The sequence below is a fragment of the Capra hircus genome, chromosome 8 (genome assembly GCF_001704415.2).
Source record: "Capra hircus breed San Clemente chromosome 8, ASM170441v1, whole genome shotgun sequence".
NCBI classification, from domain to species: domain Eukaryota; kingdom Metazoa; phylum Chordata; class Mammalia; order Artiodactyla; family Bovidae; genus Capra; species Capra hircus.
In genome coordinates this window covers 63,463,048-63,484,592 of record NC_030815.1, presented here as the reverse complement: position 1 = coordinate 63,484,592, position 21,545 = coordinate 63,463,048, and the positions used below count along the sequence as shown (strand labels likewise).

Genomic DNA, 21,545 nt, shown 5'->3' with positions numbered 1-21,545 from the left:
AAAAAGACTGCTTTATGAGTTGCGGGATCTGGAAATGGTCTGCTCATTCATGTTTTCCTGGCCAGATGACCTCCCACAGTCTGTCTCTGAAGCGTTTTCAGACAGTCTGATGATAACCCTTCCAGAAGGGCTGCTGGAGTTAGTCCATTACCTAGGTCTCTGATTAGATTGCTTGTGAAAAGTAAATCATTTTTAAAAGTAGGCTGGGTCGTTACACCCTTGTAACTTTTCTGTTATTTTGCACTTTTCCGTGGTTAACTTTTAAAAATCTTTGTTTACCCAGATGAGGAGAAAAGGCGACCTGATATTTTCCATGCATTAAAAATGGGTAAGCACTTTAGAAAATCTTTGGATATTTAAGAATACAGTACTGTTTCTCCCAAACTAATATTGATAGTCCTTTTCAAGGCCACCCAGAGTATTTGGGAAAGAAACAGGTGTTTTGTTGTTTCCTGACTCTGGTTTCACCCAGGGAGGTTCAGACCCTGAGGCTGGTAGTTATGGTGCTTTGCATACAACTTCCAGATTATTTTCTCAGGCCCCCTCTGCCTCTCCTGCTAGACCCAGTGGCTATGTCCTAACTTTTACTTACCTCTGAAATGCCTGGCTGCCCACCTCCCTATTCCACTCTCTTTGTAATGAAGAGCTATTTAGTCTAGTATTGCCTCTCCTGAAACAGACCTCCACCTCCAGGAAGCCCACCCTGATCCTCACCTCTTAGGGAGACCTGGGCTCTCTTTCTGCATGTGCATTGCCCCTCATCATCACTCTTCTTTTAAGACAGCAATAACACGTCTCTCTTTCAGTAAAGCTATTTGCGTACTTGCCTCCATCCCTCATAGACTGAAGGATTGGAGAACGGGGGCTACCTCTGACTCATCTTTGTAGCCCCTGCGAGGCACAGCCACCCAGTACAGAGGCCAGCTCAGCACATTTGTTCTGGGAAGCCACTGGGTAAATCATCCTGCAGTGCCAGGCCTGTGGATCACCAGGACTTCTGCTTCTTTGGCAGGAAACTTCCAGCTGGTCAAAGAGATTGCTGATGAAGACCCCAACCACGTGAACCTGGTTAACGGGGATGGGGCCACCCCACTGATGCTGGCAGCTGTCATGGGACAGCTGCCTCTGGTGCAGCTGTTGGTGGAGAGGCATGCCGACGTGGACAAGCAGGACAGTGCCCACGGCTGGACAGCCCTCATGCAGGCTACCTACCACGGGTCAGCACCAGCCCCACCCCCTCAGCAGGGAGCCTAAGAGGATGCCCCGGGCTGAAATAGGGTGCCTAATGGGTTGCTGGTCCTGAGACGCTACAGATAAGCGCCCCACCCATTGTGAAGATGCTGAGACACTCAAAACGATGCAGGCTTGGTCTGTCCTGCGTTCCTACCCTTTGTGTCCAGATTTCCTATTGCCTCGGCAGTGTTAACCTGGTGCTTCCGCATCCCTTCTCGTCCAGTCACCCCTCTCCCTTCCTGGACGCCTCCTTCTTGGGGCAGGCTGACCAAGGGACAGGGATCTGCATATAGCCTTGCACCTGCTCGGTGGTGATCTGATTCCAAATTAGGGGCTCCATCCTTGCCCCGCTTCAGGTGATGAGAGCACTCTCCTGTGTCCTCTGAAAGTGGCTTTCTTCCTCATTTGATCCTCTGACTTCCACATCAAAGACTCTGGCCTGCCGGAGGACTTCAGTCAGGTCCCAGTGAGGGGCAGGAGGGGTGGGGTCTGTGTGTGGTCCTGGGAGCCAGTGGTTTTGGGGCAGAGCCTTGTGTTTTCATTTTATTCGTGGAAGGAGCACTCAGGCTTTGATTTCTGTCGTGACTGCCCGCAGGGTTAGGGAACAAGGGCTGGGGGACAGCTTTCCGAGCCCTCTCTCACGTGCACAGATGCTGCTGGAGTTAAGGCACCGCTCTTGTTGCCCAGGAGCAAGGCCACACTTTCGCTTTCAGCTGGTCTCACTCTGGCTTTTTGTTTCTTCCATAGGAACAAAGAGATTGTCAAATATCTGCTAAACCAAGGAGCTGATGTTACTCTTCGTGCGAAAAATGGGTACACAGCCTTTGACCTAGTGATGCTGCTGAGCGATCCTGGTGGGTTGTTTTAGGAAAAGCGTTTTAAACTTGCTGGGTTTTCTGGCTGGGAATCCAGATCATCCCCTATGTGTAAGCACTTGCTTATTTAAGGCAGAAGCCACTCTCAAGCCCCCAGAGCTCCCCACACACCCTCAGGCAAGTCTTCACTTCTCCCAGGTGAAGGCCATTGGGGAGAATGGGCGCAGCTGGGACCAGCTAGTCCCCGAGGCCTCTTCTGGCTCCAGCCTTCCAGGAGTCTCCAGGCAGGAAGGCCTTGGCCATCCACACAAATCCTGGAATGGTATCTGTGCCTCTCAGCTAGAAACTGAGCGACTCAGGAGGAAACAGGCCCCTGTGGACAAGGAGAATAGACAAAGCAGTGACCGCCTTGGCTTACTGTGTAGGTGGAAGCTCCAGGTCAAGGGTCTTGTCAACATTACTAACCCCTAGCTAGCACCTGCTAGGACCTCAGACCCTCTGCTACTTTGACAGGCCTTCCTCTGGCACCTGTGACTTTCCATTAGCTAACTCAAGGGGTAAGGGGTCTGTCTACCTGTCATCTCTCTTGGGACCCCCAAGTTTTAGCCCAGAGAGGGAGAAGCTGGGAGGCTTTTCTGACCCACAGCCTCTGAGTCCTGAGCTGGATCCTACCCTGCTGACTTGGGGAGGGGAGGATTCTGCCTCTGTGAGTGGAGAGGCTCCCGCTGCCTCTCTCAGTATGGGGGCAGCAGGCCAAGTGTCCTTCCTCACCACCAGCGCAGCCACCCCCTCGCCTTCCCCTCCTGTGGGACCCCCTTGTCACAGATACGTGCCGGTTCCATCTTATCCTCGCAGAGAGGATGTGCCCAGGAGTAACTGACCCTGGCTGGAGAGGTGGGGCCCTCCACCCAGGTCCCATGGTCTCACTCCTTGCGTGCAGTCTGCCAGGGACTCTGGGCTGCATTGCACACAGGCTTTTCTCCAACAGCTTTATCTCTTCCACTGTGTCTCTTCCTTCCCCCCATTGATCCTCCCTGCCTTTCCCAATAGAACAACCTACCCCAGTGGATTTTTTTTCCTAGTGGGTTTTCAAATGAAGTTTTTGCCGGAAATTTTCAAAGAGACACATGCTGGAGAGAAAAAAAAAAGCAACAGTCAAGAGAAAAGCATATTCATAGTTTGTAGTATTTTCTTCTCCATCCTGCTTGTTGCTTTTTTAATAGCCTAGTTGAGTTAATAATAACTAATACTACTTAATCTTTCTTAAGCACTTACCATATGTTAGGAATTCCCTCAGATCCTTCAGACACCTTTATGTGGTGGGTACTGTCACCCCTTCATTGACCTGCAGTTACACAGCCTGGGAAGAACAGGGGCAGAATTCCAACTTCAGTCATCTGGCTGTAGCGCCTCTACTTTTTAAACACTGCACCCCTCTGTCCTCCTGGTAGGACAGTGCGTCTGGTTTTCATTTCTGCTTAAGTGGGTTAAACCCTGCTGCCATGTTTGCCCCTTCTGAAGAGCCAGTGGAGAGGCAGGGGCACCTTGATCCTGGAGGTGCTACGGGACTGAGTTCTCAGGCTGCTGGGGGGGTCATCTGGAGACCCCTCCCCCCATGGCCCCACAGACATATTTGCAGGTAAAAGGCTGCCTTTTGTGTCCATAGACACGGAACTTGTTCGACTGCTGGCATCTGTCTGCATGCAGGTGAATAAAGACAAAGGCCGGCCCAGCCACCCGCCACCGCTGCCCCACTCGAAGGTCCGACAGCCCTGGAGTGTCCCGGTGCTGCCTGATGACAAAGGCGGGCTCAAGGTTTGCCTTTTCCTGTCTTAAAGAGCATCAGAGAGCCGCACCCGAGCAGGCGAAGCAGGAAGATGCTTGCCACTTCCTTATTACCTGGAGCTGCTTTAGGACAGGGTAGCAAGTAGGGTTAACAGTACGGGCAGGAAGTAAGCTGGAGGTGAGCAATGAGGAACAGCGGTGACCAGGGAAAACAGATGATCGTAACCACTTAGTGGCAGTAGTGGCTCCTTGCAAGTGTGTGGGTCCATGTTACTACATCTTCCCATCGTTTTCAGGAGAAACTAAAAACCCAGATTTTGATGCAGAGCCGCAATTTATATATGTAGAGAATGGTTAACATTTTTTGCATGATGTAGTGCTGAGCCGGCTAGCCTCAAACACCTCTCCTCCCTGGCCATCTGTCTGTGGCCTGTGCTTCAGTGTGGACAGTATTTGCTGACTGCACATTCTAGGGCCTCTCTGTGGTCCACAGGCCCCCATCAGCTGCTACTGGAAGCCCCAGAACCAAGCTCCAGCTGCTTATTTCTAAACTGCAAGTTGAATGTTTCTCTTTGAATGTCTTATCCTCCCAGCCCCGCTCTGCTTGTTGAAAATCAAAATTATTTTTTCCCTTTTCCTGGCTGGGGTTCCAACACTTCCTCAGATCTGCAGACTTGGCATTCTTCTCATGTCTGTTGCTCACCCAAGGCCCTGAATCCTTCCTCTCAGTGTTGTTTGCATAGATTTCGTTGTGCTTGCCTCACTGCCATCTCTGTAGACCAGGGCCTCGCAGCCTCCCTTTGGTGCCATGCCAGTAACCTCTGAGCTCTCGTGGGGTTGTGTAGATGCCCTGGGGGTGGCACCTGTCCTCTCTCTAGGTGAAGAGGCATCAGCTGCAGGAGCAGATGGCCCAGGCCTTGGGGTGGACAACCTGATAGCTCTCACATTGTTACTGGAATAGGGGGAAGGAGGTTATGCAGTTTGAGATGTTAAGGTGTTTGGTGTTGCCTCTGTGTCCATCTGTCCATCCCTGTTGGACTCTAAGACGTCCAGCAAGTTGATGTCGCTGGGTCTCTGTGTCTCAGACTGTGCAATGCGGAGACTGATGCAGAGCGTTAGCAAGTTGGGTTCCCTGCCACCTCCAGACTATTGGAAAGGCCCCCTGGCAGGCTGGGTCAGGAAGGATTTAGAGAGAACTGAGGGTACTGTGGTCGATGGGTAATGCCTGCAGTGGGCCCAGGAGAGGGGAGGGGGAGCACGTGTGGAGTGTGGTTGCTCTCCCTGGGCTCCGTGTGGTTGGGGCTTGACCTCTGCTCTGCGTTCCCTTGGCAGTCCTGGTGGAACCGAATGTCCAATCGGTTCCGGAAGCTTAAGCTGATGCAGACACTGCCACGTGGGCTGTCCAGCAACCAGCCATTGCCTTTCTGTGATGAGCCAGAGCCAGCACTGGACTCCACAATGAGGGCGGCACCCCTGGACAAGACCAGCCGCTCTGGGCTCCCCGATGTGGCCCCCGTGACCAAAGACAATGGTGAGGAAAAGTTGCATGTGTGGTAGGACTTCCAGAAGGGCCAAAGCCTGAACCTCGCTGCCCACTTTCTCCACCCTTCATCCCCGCTCCTGGGCTGAGTGATGGCAGAGAGAAGAGGATGTTGGGGTGTGACACTGGTGCAGAATGGCCGGTTTGGTGGGGACTTAAGGGACAGAAGTTCATCTAAGGGACTGACTGCTAAGGGTAGAATGGGGAGGCTGGCAGCAAGTCCCAGCTTCCTGTCCTGCATGCGCTGTTGAGAAACCTTTGGCCAGTCACTGTCTCTCCCTTGCCTTCGATAGGCGGTTTTCCTGCTTGCCAAGTGTGATTGGTCTGCACCCACCAGCAGTGTTCTGAAGTGGAGTGAGTTACTGGGGTTGGAGTGGGGATAGTGAGCGCCCCACCACTGGAAATATTCAACAGCTTGGATGACTTTGCCAGGGCACTGAAGAAGAGTCCCACACTGGAAAACTGATTAGGTCAGATCCGTTCTAACAGTCCGACTCTCCGCACCCAGACTAGTTCCTTGGGTACCATTGTTTGAGACAGACTATTGAGCTCGACATACCACTGTCTGACCCAGCATGACAATGGTTTATAGAAAAGTTGCAGACACACTCTAAGATAGCTTTTAAATGCTTTGCTTCTCTTCAAATATTGAATACCAATTATTACTAAATATTTAATCACTCAAGAGAGTTGGTTTTCCAGGATGAAGGCTGACCTGGTCACCTGTCCTCATGCTGTGAATTCGTGGTGGTTGGGGGAGGGGGTCATTTCAGGAAACTTCCATTTGTTTCTCAGGTACTGGGAGCACAAGAGGAGAAAAGGAAGATGTGTTATTGACAACCATGGTGAGTGTGGGGCTTTTCTGAAAGCATTTCAGGTCTCTTCCAATCGTTAGTGGATTGACTTATAAGGAGGGATGTGGGCACATTTGTCTTTCTTTGTGGTGGTTACAGATGGGGTCGATGTCAAAATGTGTAGCAATGGGTATATCTCTGGCACCAAGGAATCAGAATAGGTGCCAGTCCTAAATTCTGGGTAAGGCTGTGCTGGTGCTTAGCAGCCAGGGCTAAGCCCTGCTCGTGTTATCAGGGAGGCAGCACTGAGTACAGGGGCCGTGTTGGTGTAGGGACTGATGGTGACATTCGACTCACCATTTTGGTTATGGAGAGCCAAGGAGAGAGGAGTCAAAGAAGAGAGCATGTTTCCAGCTTGAGAGAGGCCTCAGTGTCTCCCATCTGTAAATTAGAGATGTATCAGCTTTAGGTTCAGCTGTGAGTAACAAAATCCCCGAATGATTGGCATAAATTTGACAGGATATTTCTCTCAAGTAAGTGAAGTTCAAGACTGGTTCACTGACCCATAGAATTAGAGACTTAGGTTCCTTTTACCTGTTGGTCTCCCTGGCATGGCTTCTACTACCAAGGTTACCTCTTGGTCTAAGATGGCTGCCAGAGCTCCATCCATTACTGCTTCATTCCAGCTGACAGCAAAGATGACTGGAGAAGAGGTGACCATGGGCACAGGCCAGGAGTCTGTAAAGAAGTTTCCTGGAAATTCACACATCACTTTTTGCTGACATTAAATGGGCCAGAATTTAGTCACATGGCCCATTCACACTGCGTAGAAGTCTTTGTTCCAAGTTGGTCATGTGCTCCTCTATCAGGCATGTCTGTGAAGGAGATATGGAGGATGGATATCAGGCAATAGCTAGCTAGCCTTCTCTTATGTAGGAGATGCTATTCCGCATGGTTGTGGTTTTTAAGTATCATCTCCAGGAAGATCTTAACATAACATCTGACCCAGGGTGAACTCTTATTTATCTGCCGTGTGACCTTGGATGTGTTACCTCACTTCTCTGGGTTTCATTTCTCTTCTCTGAAAGGAGAGTCTCCTGGTTGGAGTCAAGTCCCTTTAACTGTGAGGCCCTAATCTGGAGGCTGGCCAGGAGAGGGCAGTGTTGGAGAGAAGAAGGGAGCAGAGGTGCCCCCAAAGAACTAAGCTGCCCCAGGATCTTTGGGGCCCTGATGGAGTCTGTCTGCTCTGCCCTGCTGTGAGATAGGTATAAATTGGTGTCTGCACACTGACCATGGGGCATACAACATTTGATAATGTTAGTGAATAGAAATAATTGCTTTCAGTATGTAGACAGAAATGCTCTTACTGAATTTTTGGAAGATGCAGTAAAGTGTATAAAGAAAAAATCGCCCTTGGTCACACATCCAGATATAAGCATGATTGACATTTTGTGGCATATATCATTTGAGTATTTTTCCTAATCATTTTTTTGTGTCTATGAATATGATATCATGCTATATATAATAAACAAATATTTAGCACAGCACTAAATATAATGCTTATTAAGTATTGGCTACAGTTTACATATATTCACTCACTTATATCCCAAAAAACCATGCCAGGTCAGGCACTTCTGTTGTTGTTCAGTTGCTAAGTCATGTCCGACTCTGTGACTCCATGGACTGCGACACGCCAGACCTCCCTATTCTTCACTATCTCCCGGAGTTTGCCCAAGTTCATGTCCATTGAGTCAGTGATGCACTGTTATCTTCCCCCACTGTGTTGAACCTGCTGTTTTAACAGTTTGTCATAAATCTTTTCTGTGTCAGAAACACTCTTTGGCCTCATCGCATCCAATGACTAAATGATGTAACATTCCATCATCTCTTTATCCAAGACTGATCTGCTGGACTTTGGGGTTCCTAGTTTTTGTTTTCACAGCTCTGATGAATTATCCTTATGCCGATGAGGTTGTTGAGGTCCAGAGGGGTTGGCCCTTATTCACAGACTCTCAGAAAAGCAGGACAGTGCCTGGGTGAGAACCCAGGAGGCTCCCCACTTCCCATCTTGTTGCTCTCCTGTCCCACCTCCTTTCGCCCTGTAGAGGGCGGCAGTGTGCCCACCTGCCCTGTGGCAGATGGAGGATGGCCAGGGTGCTCTGCTGAGTAGGCGTTTGCAGCCATCCTCGCGGAGATGCCCGCCTGCCCGGCTCCCGAGGCAGGTTTAGCTGTGGGATGCCCTTCCCTGCAAAGCACCATCTGGCACCAAGTTCAGTGTCTTTTCTTAATTAAAGTTACTGTGGACCGTGTGAAAGCTTTTCCTTGATGATCCACCAGTCATCATGGTGTGGATTTTATACTGACCCCAAATCGCATTTTCAAAATTTAAAATAAAATTGCAGTTAAAAATGTCAGCAGTGGGAGGTGTGGCTAGAGCAGGAAGGAGGTGGTGGGATGGGGGATGGGAGTGTCTGCTTTGCTTGCAGAGAGCCAGCCTGGGCCTGCCAGTGGCCTCATCCCTGCCTCCTGGAACCCCAGCTCTGGCCACACCAGCCTCCTTGCAGTTCTGCACACTGGTCTTGCTCCTCTTCTCTCCAGTCCTTCCTGCATTCCATTCCCTCGGTCTGCAGGGCCCTCTCCCAGCACAGCACACCCAGCACTTACAGGCTCCCCCATGGCTCCCTGCAGCCCCTCCCCCTGTGCTAGTCTTGTTGCTGTGCACAGACCGGAGAGAACCTGAGGGGGTGGAGCAGAGCAGACGAGGGTATCCCTTGCTTGCTGGGAGGAGAGCTGAGGACATCACGTGGGTTTCTGGCTTGGCTGTGGTGGGGGATGGGGTTTGGGGGTGCTGCCATTCTCTGAGAAGCAGGAGAGACCTGGAGTTTTCCTCCCAGAGCTAGGAGCCCTCCTGGGACTTGCCTAACCCACAGCCTGTCTTTTTCAGCTTCGAAATGGAGCCCCCTTCACCAGACTCCCGAGTGACAAGCTGAAGGCAGTCATCCCCCCTTTCTTGCCCCCTTCCAGCTTTGAGCTGTGGAGCTCGGATCGGTCCCGGACATGTCATAACGGGAAGGCAGACCCCATGAAGACTGTGCTGCCTCAGAGAGCCGGCAGAGGCCACCCCGCAGGTGGAGGGAGCACGGACAGTGTAAGTTGTCCAGTTCACTCACTTTGACGTTTCATCTACCACTCTCTGATGTCATGATGGGTTGTAGGCAGAGGGACCTCAGATCCCTTCTGATCTAGGGGGGCTGTAGCTTTTTATTTTCTTTTAAGTGAGTAATACTCCTTTGTCTAATGAAACCCTACAAGTGAATTAAATATGTAAGCAGATTAGAGTGAACGAAAGTGGAAGCCCCTCTCCCTGGAATCCTGGAGCTCTGAGGAACACAGGTTGAAGACCTGATCTAACCCAACATTGCCTTTAATAGATGAAGCAACAGCCCAGAGAATGGAGGTAGTTGCTGAAGGTCACCGAGCCAAGTGGGGTTGAGGATGCTGGGACCAAAAATCAGGTTCTTGGCTCTAATCAGGCTCCACACTACATTATTGCACAAGTTCAGGACCAGACTCAAACACTGGAGACCGCTCTGTGTGCTCCTAGAGTTTCCTTGCCACCAGAGTGTGACTTCTGTCCTTCTGACCTGGTGGCCCTCAGTGTGTCGCTGTGCCGCGCTGAGGCGGTCCCTCTCGATGCGGGATCTGATACCCACACGAGCAGACTGTAGACGGTGGAGACTCAGGGAGGCCCTGAGCCTGCTGCTTTGTGTTGAGTGACTGGAGCCGCCCAGAGCCCCCGTCTCTGTCTGACCCCCTGGTGCTTGCTGCTGCCTTCCTGGACTGTTGTAATGCCAAGTCACTAGTTGGAGACCAAGGCCTTGGTGCCTGGAAGTGTTTAAAGTGGACGGAGTGGGTTTATGTTAGTCCACCACATGGGAGGAGGTGGGTGACCTGTGGGAAGTGGTGTCACAGGTGCTTAGCCTGAGCTAACGGTCGGTCGAGTTGTCAGCAGGTAGATGTGCACTCCCATCCCTTGGGGGCCTCCTAGCAGGCTGAGCAAGAATCGGCTAGGATGGGCCAGCTGAACTCCAGGGCCCTCCCCGTCGTGACCTGTGTGTCAGATGGAATGAACAGCACACTCTAACTGCCATATCCGCCTTATTCTTGCAGACTCTCATCAGGCCGGTTAAATTTCCATCTCTCTCCAGAAGCCCAGCCTCCCCCGCCAATTCTGGAAACTTCAACCACTCACCTCATTCCTCTGGTGGCTCCAGTGGGGGAGGAGGCATGAGCAGGCATGGTGGGGAGTTGCATAACCGCTCAGGTGGGTACCCAGGCAGCCCACTCCAGGAAGGTGGGAAGATCACTTAGGGTTGAGGGTGTGAACTCCAGACAGTCCTTGAGACCACTGCATGCACACCGTCTTTCTCCTGGATGTGTCTAAAGGATTTTTCAGTGAATTCACAATTCTAAGTTTGTTTTATGCAATTTCTTAGGGCAAGGGGGTGGGGAGTGGTAAGGGAAGAGATAGTCTGTAATGGTCTATTTTGTTAGAAAATTTTGCAAGAAACTAAGAGAAGTGAATAGTGTTTTTGCGGTGTTTAAAATCCTTGAAGGTTAAACCTTAGGTATCTTCTCATCCTGAATGAAGGAACTGAAGCTGAGTGGTTGATGGATTTGCCCAGGAGTGCACAGCAAGGAGGTGACAGTTAAAACTCAAAGCTGTTTGCCTACCGTTATTTTGGGCTTATGGCATACCTTCCTTCTCTTTAAGTTTACTTGTTTTCAGTCATTACATTTATTTACCATATTCTTTCAGAAAATATTACTGGCCACTTAATAGATATAAGCCAAAGTCTAGGTGATAGAGCATGTAGCAATAAAAAATTCAAAGTCAGTTTTGTAGGAAGTTGTATTCTGGTGCAAACAGATAATTTTGAATAGATGTTTAAGTGGGGGCTTTCCAGGTGATGCTAGTGGTAAAGAACCCACCTGCCAGTGCAGAGGATGCAGGAGATGTGTGTTCAGTCCCTGATCCGGGAAGATCCCTTGAAGAAGGAAACGGCATCCTGCTCCAGTATTCTTGCCTGGCAATTTTTTTTTTTTTTTAATCTGAGAATAGTAAATACTGTAAAAAAAAACAAACAAACAAAACAGAATATGGAAAAAGGTAATGAGGCTGGTTACAGGATACTTTCTAGTTTTCTCCTAGGGCATCCAGGATTAACTAAAGCGAGCTTTGCAGGAAGGCACCATGCTTTATGCCATTACATAGGAATGTAATGCATGCTTCTTGTGGGAAAGCTTGAAAACCAGCTAAAGCAAAAGGCAAAAAAAAGTATAATCTCACCCACTAGGAATCATTGTTAACATTTTGATGTATATCTTGCAAGGTACATTTCGCTTCTTTATGAAAGAAGAATAAGTTTTTGAGCACTTAGTATGTTCCAGGCACAGTGCCTGTTAAGTGTATTATCTCCTTCAGTCCTCCAACAACCTGCGAGGTATTCTCCCCAGTCTCCAGAAGGGGGAACTGGGGCTCGGGGGAGTTAGATTAATTCAGCCAGTCACACAGCAGCGAAACAGCAGAGCCAGACCCACTTGCAGGCAGGCTGACTTCTGAGTATACTGTGCTTTGTAACATTTTCCCTCTTTGTGCCTGTTTCTGTGTTGTAACCAATATGCCAATGCACCTATATCTACAGATTCTTTCATTTTCTAAACTTTTTACTTTATATTGAAGTAGCACTGAAGGAGGGCATGACAGTCCACTCCAGTAATCTTTCCTGGAGAATCCCATGGACAGAAGAGCCTGGTGGGCTACAGTCCATAGGGTTGCAAAGAGTTGGACACAACTGAAGTGACTTAGCACATAGCCAGTTAACAATGTTGTGATATGTTCAGGTGGACAGCCATACACATGCGTATATCCATTCTCTCCCAAACTCCCTTCCCATCCAGGCTGCCACATAACATTGAACAGAGTTCCCTGTGGACAGCATCTTTTAAATAAACAAACAGCCTTCCACTCATGTGAGGTGTCACAATTTTAATTAACCAGTTCCCGCTTGTTGAACACTGAGGCTGTTCCAGGTTTTTGCTCCTGTAGATCCCACTCTAAGTAATGGCTTGAGAGCACTGGGCTTACACACTTGCTTAGTGATTTGCTTAATGTAAGTGCCTCTGAATCAGGGTGGCAGGGTCAATGTGTTTGCCTGTTTTTGAAGCTTTCCATTTTGCCTTCCAGAACGGCCCTGTTTATACATGTAGAATATTTCCGGCAGTGCCTGACACCTGGTCAGCGCCCTGTAAATCGTAGTTATCAGTGTTCCCCCTCTGATGCCCTCCCTAGCCCTGGATATTATCATTTTCCCCTTTCCCTTCATCACAATTCAAGGTTGCTGGTAGGTTTGGAGAAACAGGGAGGGGGAACATGGCAATCAGGATTCCATGGAAGCCGAGCCCCTGAGTGTTATGGAGTGAGAAAGCTGTTGACACAACTGTGGGAGCAGCTGGGGATGTGAAGGTTCAGAATGGGGAGCTGGGGAGGGTGTTGGATGGTGCTGGAGGAGCCCCGGTGGGGCAGTGTATGCAGCTGTCAGAGGGCGCTGGGAGGGGCTGCTGTGGTAACCCAGGGCTGGCCTGGTGTCTGACCTGCTGAAGGCTGACTCAGTTGGCCATGGTGTGGTGGAACGAGAGGACAGACTGGAGCCTTGGTGGCCTGTCCACCTGCCAGTTGTCATACGCGGTCCTGTGGTCAGCCCTGACCCAGAGCCGGGGGATGGTCTGGGCGATGTGGTTTCAGCTCAGCTGGGTCAGCCCCTGACATCCACTGCCCACGCTGCAGTGCTTTGGACCTTGGCAGTCATTCCTATTCCTCTTTCCTCAGGTGGCAGCATAGACAGTGTCCTGTCCCAGATCGCTGCCCAGAGGAAAAAGGCAGCCGGATTATCTGAGCAGAAGCCCAGCCATCGGTCAAGTCCTGTTGGGCCAGCGCCCAGCTCCAGCCCGTCTGAACTCCCGGTCTCCCCGGCAGGCAGCAGTGTTCCTGGTGGCAAGGTGCTTGTTCTGTTTCCGTCTCCTCCTCTGATGCTCGTAGGTCCTGTCCTAGCACCATTGACACCCTGGCGAGTGCGGGGAAGACCGCTGTCATGGGACAGACTAGACCTTCCATCCGGCTGCCCTCGGGCTTTCCAAGAAGGGTGGTTTCCAAGGTCACACCCCATGCCCTTGGTGTTGTGTGCACTCGTGTTCACCTCCCACCTGATCTCCAAGACACCTCCAGGTGGGACGGCTGCAGAGGTGCGGGGTGCTGCTGGCGTGAGCACCGGGTACGCAGCCCTGTGCTGGTCATCCAGTCTCACACAACACATGTTTTTGTTCATTGATTTAGAGCAAAAGGGTTCCTAGTGGTTTCAGGAGCAACTGCCTGGGTTCTAATCTCAGCCTCCCATTTTAGCATTTAGAATGGGGCTGGTACCTGGTACACCTGTGTAATTGACACCTGTCGGGTGTTACTGTTGACAGTTGTAGCAGTAATCACTCTCCTACCTTATCCTTCCACCAGCCACATCTTTGGAGTATCTGCTCTGTGCTCACTTCCAGCAGTGAGGATCCAGCAGTGAATGAAGGGGTTGGTGACTGTTCTCTTGGTGTCACTACAGACACAGCAATGTGTCTCACGGAGAAGGGAGGATGCCATGGGGCATGTGTCCTTGCCGATTCTGGAGGGCACCAGTGACATCTCAAGATCTGAAGGGCAAGGTGAAAGGGTCAAGGGTGGGATGGGGTGAGACTGTCCCAGGGTGAGGTGATGGCACGTGCAGGGCTCCAGAGGTGAGCGTGTGGCACAGGAAAGGAGCTATAGGGAGGATGGTGAGCAGGACAGAGCTGAGGACTCCATTAATGAGCCCCAGAGCAGTTACCGGGCTTCGTAGGTGGCCCTAGGGGTAAAGAACCTGCCTGCCAGTGCAGAAGACATAAGAGAAGTGGGTTCGATCCCTGGGAAGATCCCCTGGAGGAGGGCATGACAACCCACTCCAGTTTTCTTGCCTGGAGAATCCCATGGACAGAGGAGCCTGGCGGGCTACAGTCCATCGGGTCGCAAAGAGTCAGACACAGCCGAAGAAACTTAGCATGCAAGCACAGAGTAGTTACCACATTGTTAGCACCTGTGGGGTTTGCAATGGATGAGAAGCCCCACATGCCTCAGGGAGTGGAGGTCTCCCAGTGTCTTCAGAATCTGCCCCCTCTACATCCTTAGTCCCTACACCTGAGTTGACTAATGGAGTAAGCCCCAGAGTGTGGGTCCTAGTCATGAACATGAACTGGCTCCTTTAACAGGTGGTTCCCTGGATTCTCTATAGTGGTGTCATAGCCCATTCCCTCTTCTGAGAGGACCCCAAGTCCAGGCACAACCCCACTTTTCATTTTATTTTCTAGATGTCTTAAGCTTTCTCCCTGGGAAAAGTTAGATCATCTGAAGGCCTCAGACCTGGACCTTTGCCCAGAAGTGCTTTCAGAGATTAATATCGTAATGGATGTACGAGAAATAGTCTTTGTTTTCTGTCCAACCATTGTTAGTTATACAGCTTTCTTTGTTATTCAAAGTCCCTTATGCAACTGATCCCATATAATTAGTTTCTTTACAGTGTAGCTCCAGAAAAAAAAAAATCTCTATATATGGTAGCATATTTTCTATTATGTTCAAAATTACTTGTGTACTAGGATTTATGAAATTAAGTTCCTTTTAGAATTCAGCGATAGGTACAAAATGTCTATGGATACTTCAATATATTTTATTTCATCCGATAGTAAAAATTCTGTAATTAGCATATTTCTCTTTTTGCCTTTGCTGCTAGGAAACTTGGCTACTCATTACAGTAAATCTGCTACTCTAGAATTTTGATATAGTTTTCCTCTTCTCTGTTGTCTAAAATTTTCTGTTTCTATTTGGATGGTCTTATTAGATGTGTTATATATTGTTAGCTTCCTTTCATTGGTGTTGGAAATAGGGAGGTATCTAAGTTATAAATTATATTAACCCTTGCATCACCTGGATGCACCTGTCATATTTAAGATATGTACAAGTGTGTTCTGATGAAAGGAAATTGTGTCAGAAGAAGCATTCAGGAAACAGAAAACTGGAGAAATAATCCAGTTCAATGATCACCTGATATTCCTAGCATACGAATATGCTGTAAACTTGGGGAGCTACTTAAAAACTCAGATTTCTGGACTCCACGAAGCTTAGCTAAATGAGACTCTCAGGGTAGGGTCTGAGGAATCTGTTTTTCTCTTCCGAGAGTATTGCAGCCAGCCCAGCCCAAGTTCTTAGAAATCACTGCCCTAAATCAAAGGACACAGGAGTGGGCTTTCTGTCAAAGGCTCTAGCAGCAGAATGGAGACATGAAGTGCTTTTCAAAGACTCCCTTAGGAAGAATTAGAAATTAGTATTCAAAATATGAGCCTGATGATTCTGGGTTTTGCACTTTGCTTAAATCAAGCACACTGCAGTGGTAGAATATTTGTAAGGCATGACTTCTGACGTGAAGTGTGCCTTAGCAGATACAGAATGGAGTTGGGGTGGGGCTGGAGTGTGCTTCACTTCCCACAGCTCAGAAAGCCCAGAGGCCCCCTGGGAATATCAGCTTTCTGTTCCCACCCAAAAGCACAGTGGTTGAAAACAATGCATTTCTTACGCCTGCACATCTGTGGCTGGGCAGCCTGGTCTGGGCTTAGCTAGGCAGTGCTTCTGGACTGAGGGGAATCTCTTACATGTTTGACTGTTGGCTAGGGTGATCAGAACAATGGGTCCATGTGTGTCCACAACAAGTTTGGACATGTTCTCATGGCAACAGTCAAAGGCATTAGTTGAAAACCAATGAAGTTTAAGCAAGTCATCACACCCACTGCAGGAGACCACACAGTTATGTATAGGTACAGGAAGGGTGGAGATGGTGCCACGACATGATTAACCTGCCACATTGGAGATGAAAGGAATAGTTCAGATATTTCAGAGCACCCCAAATCTTATATGTACCTGCCTCCTCCCCAGTAATGCTGCCTACAGGCCTAGAGTATTGTGTTTCTTTGCCCTTGACTGAAATAGAATCTGTTTTGTAGGGATATCCCAGTTGTCTCCTGCTTAATCAGAAGCTTTATTATGGAATGGCTGTCTTTACAGAAAAAGCAGAAGGAAGAATCCATTAATATTATAGACAGCTTATTGACAAAGTTTTTTAAAGTCCAAGAAAGGGACTTCTGTTTCCACTCTGGGATGTAGTTAGCAAGAAGGAACATTAAAGTCTTAGTAGAAGGAAAGGTGTACCCATTCCTAGGCATGGAAACTATTTATCTTGGTCTCTACTATCCTATATGAGATGTCCAATTTTTAACATAAACTATAAGACATGTAAAAGGCAAGAAACACCAGACTCCCAACAAACAAGGCAGTCATCAGAATCTGATGTAGATGTGAAACAGGTGTTGGAATTATATAACAGGAAGTTTAAAAGAACTACAGTTAGTATGCTGAAGGCTCTAGTGGACAATCTGAACAGCATGCAGACTCCTATGAGTAGCAATTTTAGCAGAGAAATGGAAACTATAAGAGCCAAATGGAAATGCTATAAATAAAAAACACAGAGATGAGGAATGCCTCTGATGGGCTCCTCAGTAGAAAGATTCTTTCCTTGACACAGCCAAGGAAGGAATCAATGAACCTGAAGATAGGGCAATAGAAATTACCCAAACTGAAACATGAAGTAAAAAAGAAATCAAAGCAAAAACAAAAGCCGAGCACCCCAAAGTTGTGAGGTAGTAACAAATGCTCTCATACAGGTAATTGGAACCCCTGAAGAGAGAGAGAGAATGGTGGGGCATAAGGAATATATATATTTTTAATGGTCAAGAATTTCTCCCCCAATTAATTACAGGTGCCAAACCACAGGTCCAGGAAGTTCAGAGAACACTGAATAGGATAAATACTGAAAAAGAGCACTTCGTTAGCATAATTCACCAGGTTAATAGACTGAAGAGTAAAATGCAGAAGAAGCACCTGGCAAAGTTCAGACTCCGTTCATGATCAGAACTTTTGGCAAACTAAGAATTGGAAAGAACTTCCTGGGCCTCATTTGAAATGCCTGTACTTAGAATTGTACTTGATGATAAGAGACTGAGTGCTTTTCACCAAAGATCAGGAATGAGGATGTTGCCTCTCTCAACTTTGTACCAAAACCTATCCTATAGCTAGTGTGATAAGGTAAGGAACAGGTTAAAGGCACACAGATTGGAAAGGAAGAAATAAAATTATCTCTAGTTCTAGGTGATATGTTTGTCTACTCAGAAAGTGCAGAAAAGTTACACAAACCCTCCTAGGACTAAAAAGTGAGTTCAGCAGGATCTGAGGATACGAGGTCAATATACAAAAGTCAATTGTATTTTTATACAGTAGCAATGAACAATTAGAATAATTAGACTTTTAAAATTTGAAACTGAGAGTATCATTTACAGTACATTAGAAATGTATTATATAAAAATTATATGAAAATGTATTATGAGAGTGAAATCCTTAGGTATAAATCTAAAAAAGTATGTGCAGAAGCTATAGGTTGAAAACCACAAGACATTGATAAATAAGCTTAAATAAATGGAGCGGCAGAAGGCTCAATATTGTTAGGGTATCGGGTTTTTTTGCAGTTTGATCTATAGATTCAATATAATCCAAATTAAAATCCCAGCTAGCTCTTTTTGTAGAGATCTAGAAAGTGATTCTGAAATTTATTTTAAGATGCAAAGAAAGTATAAGCAAAAGAATTTGAAAAAGAATCATACTATCAATACCTAGTTTTAAGACTTACTGTAAAACAGTATGGTATTAGGGAAGGACATAGGTCACTGGAACAGAAGAGAGAGTCTAAAAATAGACCTAACAAGAATAGTCAACTAAATTTTTTTTCACAATGGTGCAAAGGCAGTTCAACAAAGAACAGGTAGTCTTTTCAACGAATAGTGCTGGAACGATTGAATATGCAAGAAAATGAACCTCCACATATATCTCACAGTGAATTCAGAGATTAACTCAAAATAGATCATAGACTGAAATATAAAATGAAACACTATAAAATTCCTCGGGGAAAATCTGTGTAACTTTGAATTTGGCATGGAGTTTCAGATATAGTACCAAAAGCATGATCCATAAAAGAAAAAATGTTAAATTGGACTTCATAAAAATTCAGATCTTTTGCCCTGCAAGAGATAGCATTAAGAGAGTGAAAAGACAAGCCACACACTAGGCAAAATATTTGTAAATCATGTATCTGATAATGGTTTTGTATCCAGAGTAAAGAACTCTCAAAACTCAACAGTAAGTAAACAACCAACAAATTTAAAAATGGACAAAATATCTGAACAGTTTGTTCATCAGAGAAGACATATAGATGGCATGTAAACATATGATAAAATGTTCAACATCTTTATTTAGGAAATATTACTTAAAGCCACAGTGAAATAGCATTCTACACCTGTTATTAGACTGCCTAAAATTAAAAAAAAAAAATTAAGTTACAAGAGCTGTGAGAATCTGAAACTACTGGAATTCTCATTCATTGCTGATGGGAATGCAGAAATGATACAGCCACCTTGAAAATGTTTGAGTTTCTTATAAAACTAAACATACATTGAGCATGTGACCTGTCTCTCTCCTAGATACTTACCCAAACAGATTTTTTTTAAAAATTATATTTATACAAAAGTCAGTTTGTGAATGTTTACAGCAGTTTTTCATAAATACCCTAAACTAGAAACATCTTATAACAGGTAAATACGTAAACTAACTGTGGTAATACCCATGCAATGGAATATGTGCATGCGTGCTAAGTTGCTTCAGTCATGTCCAACTCTATGCAACACTATAGACTGTAGCCTACCAGGCTCCTTTGTCCATGGGATTCTCCAGGCAAGAATACTGGAGTGGGCTGCCATACCTGCCTCCATGGAATCGTTCCCACCCAGGAAGTGAACCCATGTCTCCTACGTCTCCTGCATTGGCAGGCAAGTTCTGTACCACTAGCACCACCTGGGCAGCCCGTACAGTGGAATACTACTCAGCAATGGAAAAGAACACACTATTGACACATGGAGTAACTTAAATGAATCTTAGAAGTGTTATGCTGAGCCAGACAGAAAAGTGTACATATTATTTGATTCCGTGTGTATGACGGTTTCTTCAAAATGCAAAATTATAGGAATGGAAAACAGATCAGTTATTTCCATGGATTGGAGTGGGGGAAGAGTTAATTAGAAAGGGACAGCACAAGGGAATTTGGGGGATGATGGAACTGTTCCATATGGTACTCTTGGTGGCTACACAACTCTACTTATTTATCAATACCTGAAGAATTGTACGCAGAAGTTATTTTTACTGCATGTGGATTTTAAATCAACCAGGAACTAAGGATGTATGCAGACTGTGACAACAGATCTAGCTGTGTTACAAGTGAATGACATACCTACACTGTAGGAGGTGGGCGAAAACATGTCAGTGGAGATTGTAAGAGTAAAGACAAAAAGAACTATACATAAGCATTGTATTCTAGTTGAGTTTTTTTTTTTTCCTTGTAGGTGCTATAGGCTAGCAATTCTGAAGCTGCTTTACGTGTGTGTGTGTGTGTGTATGTATGTATATATACACTTAACACATATAAGGTTGAACAAATAATGAGCTCAGTTTTTTAACTGTCAGAGATTGAGTCATAGGGGAAATGGTGGAACTGACCCTGTGGATCTTGGATTGGCGTCAGAGCTATCAGTATGAATCAGTATGAATGCATGCTTGTAAGTATACATGTATACACAGATTGATAGAGGACCAAGTGTGGCTATATGTATATGCATAGGTTAGTAGACTTCATATATTTCCTTGCTCTGTTCACTGAGAGGACCTAGAAGGAGTGACATCCCAGTAGCCATGAACAATCTACCATCCAGCTTTTAGTATCTAAATACCACCCTCCAGTAAAAGGGACCAGGGCATGACAATAGTATTGGATTATAGCCCAGAGAATATATATCCACAAGCCCATACTGATCTGAATAAATAAATGGGGGAGAAGGAACAACTCTTCTGGACAGAATTCTAAGTAATAAATGTGGAAAGAATAAAGGAAATAAATCACCATTAGAACATCACGGTAGTAGTTGCTCCAGAGAAGATGCACCAGAGAATGTTAAAGTTAACAGACAAACAGGAAAAAAAAAATCTTTAGCTCAAAATGTCTCCCCAGATATTTACTGATTATAAAGGGAAAAATAGTAACTTCATAATGGAGAGATCTGACAGACCCCACCTTAACTAAATCATCATCAGTGATAAGGTATTGGTGCTTTGCACCTGCTGGTGTGATGTGCTGAGAATGGCCCATCACCTCTGTGGTTGTCAACCTCAAAATCCATAAGTAAATCTAATCGTGAGGAAACAGGACAAACCCACCACGAATATCTGACAAATACCTGACCAGGACTTTTCGAAAGTAACGAGGTCATAAAAGACGAGGCAAGACCAAGGAGTTATCACAGGTTGGAGGAGTATAAGAAGACAGAATGGGTCAATGGAGCATGAATTCTGGACCAAAGAAAGAATCAGTGAAACAACTACAGATATTTGAGTACCATCAGCAGTTTAGCTGATGGTTATCATCCCAGAGTTAATTCTTAGTTCCCATAATTGTAATTCTAGAAGTACTCACAAACATAGAAAACAAACTTAAGGTTATGAAAGGGGGCAGGGAGGGACAAATTAGTATGGGATTAACAGATATGAACTATTGCATATAAAATAGATGAATAACAAGAATTTACTGTATAAGCAGTAAATCCCTGTGTATAAGCACAGGGAATGATACCCAATATCTTGTAATAACCTATAATGGAATATAAGCTGCAAGAAAAACCCCACCTGAATCACTAATGCTGTACACCCAAAACTGGCACAACATTGTGAATCAACTGTACTTCTATAAAATAAACAAAAGTATTTCAAAATAAAAGGCCATTTTTGTGTGCAACACATAAAAAGGAAAAATAGTAAGTCTTCTGTGGGGGTGGTTGAAAGTGACTGGTTTAGATGAAGGAACATCCAGAGCAGAATGGGCCTACGGGTGTTAATAAGCCACACTTTCATTTAGAGCTGGTCAGTGAGCAGTCATCAGGCTTCCCAGGTGGCGCTAGTGGTAAAGACCCACCTGCCAATGCAGGAGATGCCAGAGAGATGCGGGTTCAAGGACTTGCCCTGGTGGCTCAAACGGTAGAGAGTCTGCCTACAATGTGGGAGACCTGCCTTGGAGAAGGGAATGGCACCCCACTTGAGTATTCTTGCCT

General features: G+C 46.5%; 1 protein-coding gene across 5 annotated transcripts in view; it reads left to right on the top strand.

Annotated features, from left to right (window-relative positions):
- ANKS6 (ankyrin repeat and sterile alpha motif domain containing 6) overlaps positions 1 to 21,545 on the top strand; it is a 51,508-nt gene that overhangs the window by 11,647 nt on the left and 18,316 nt on the right. For all 5 annotated transcript variants that reach the window (XM_018052223.1, XM_018052224.1, XM_018052227.1 and 2 more), the window contains exons 3-11: positions 284 to 328; positions 1,013 to 1,217; positions 1,981 to 2,087; positions 3,715 to 3,863; positions 5,166 to 5,364; positions 6,169 to 6,218; positions 9,112 to 9,315; positions 10,338 to 10,491; positions 13,057 to 13,226. In XM_018052223.1, the coding sequence (XP_017907712.1) occupies positions 284 to 328; positions 1,013 to 1,217; positions 1,981 to 2,087; positions 3,715 to 3,863; positions 5,166 to 5,364; positions 6,169 to 6,218; positions 9,112 to 9,315; positions 10,338 to 10,491; positions 13,057 to 13,226 (1,283 nt within the window). The remainder of the gene's footprint in view (positions 1 to 283; positions 329 to 1,012; positions 1,218 to 1,980; positions 2,088 to 3,714; positions 3,864 to 5,165; positions 5,365 to 6,168; positions 6,219 to 9,111; positions 9,316 to 10,337; positions 10,492 to 13,056; positions 13,227 to 21,545) is intronic.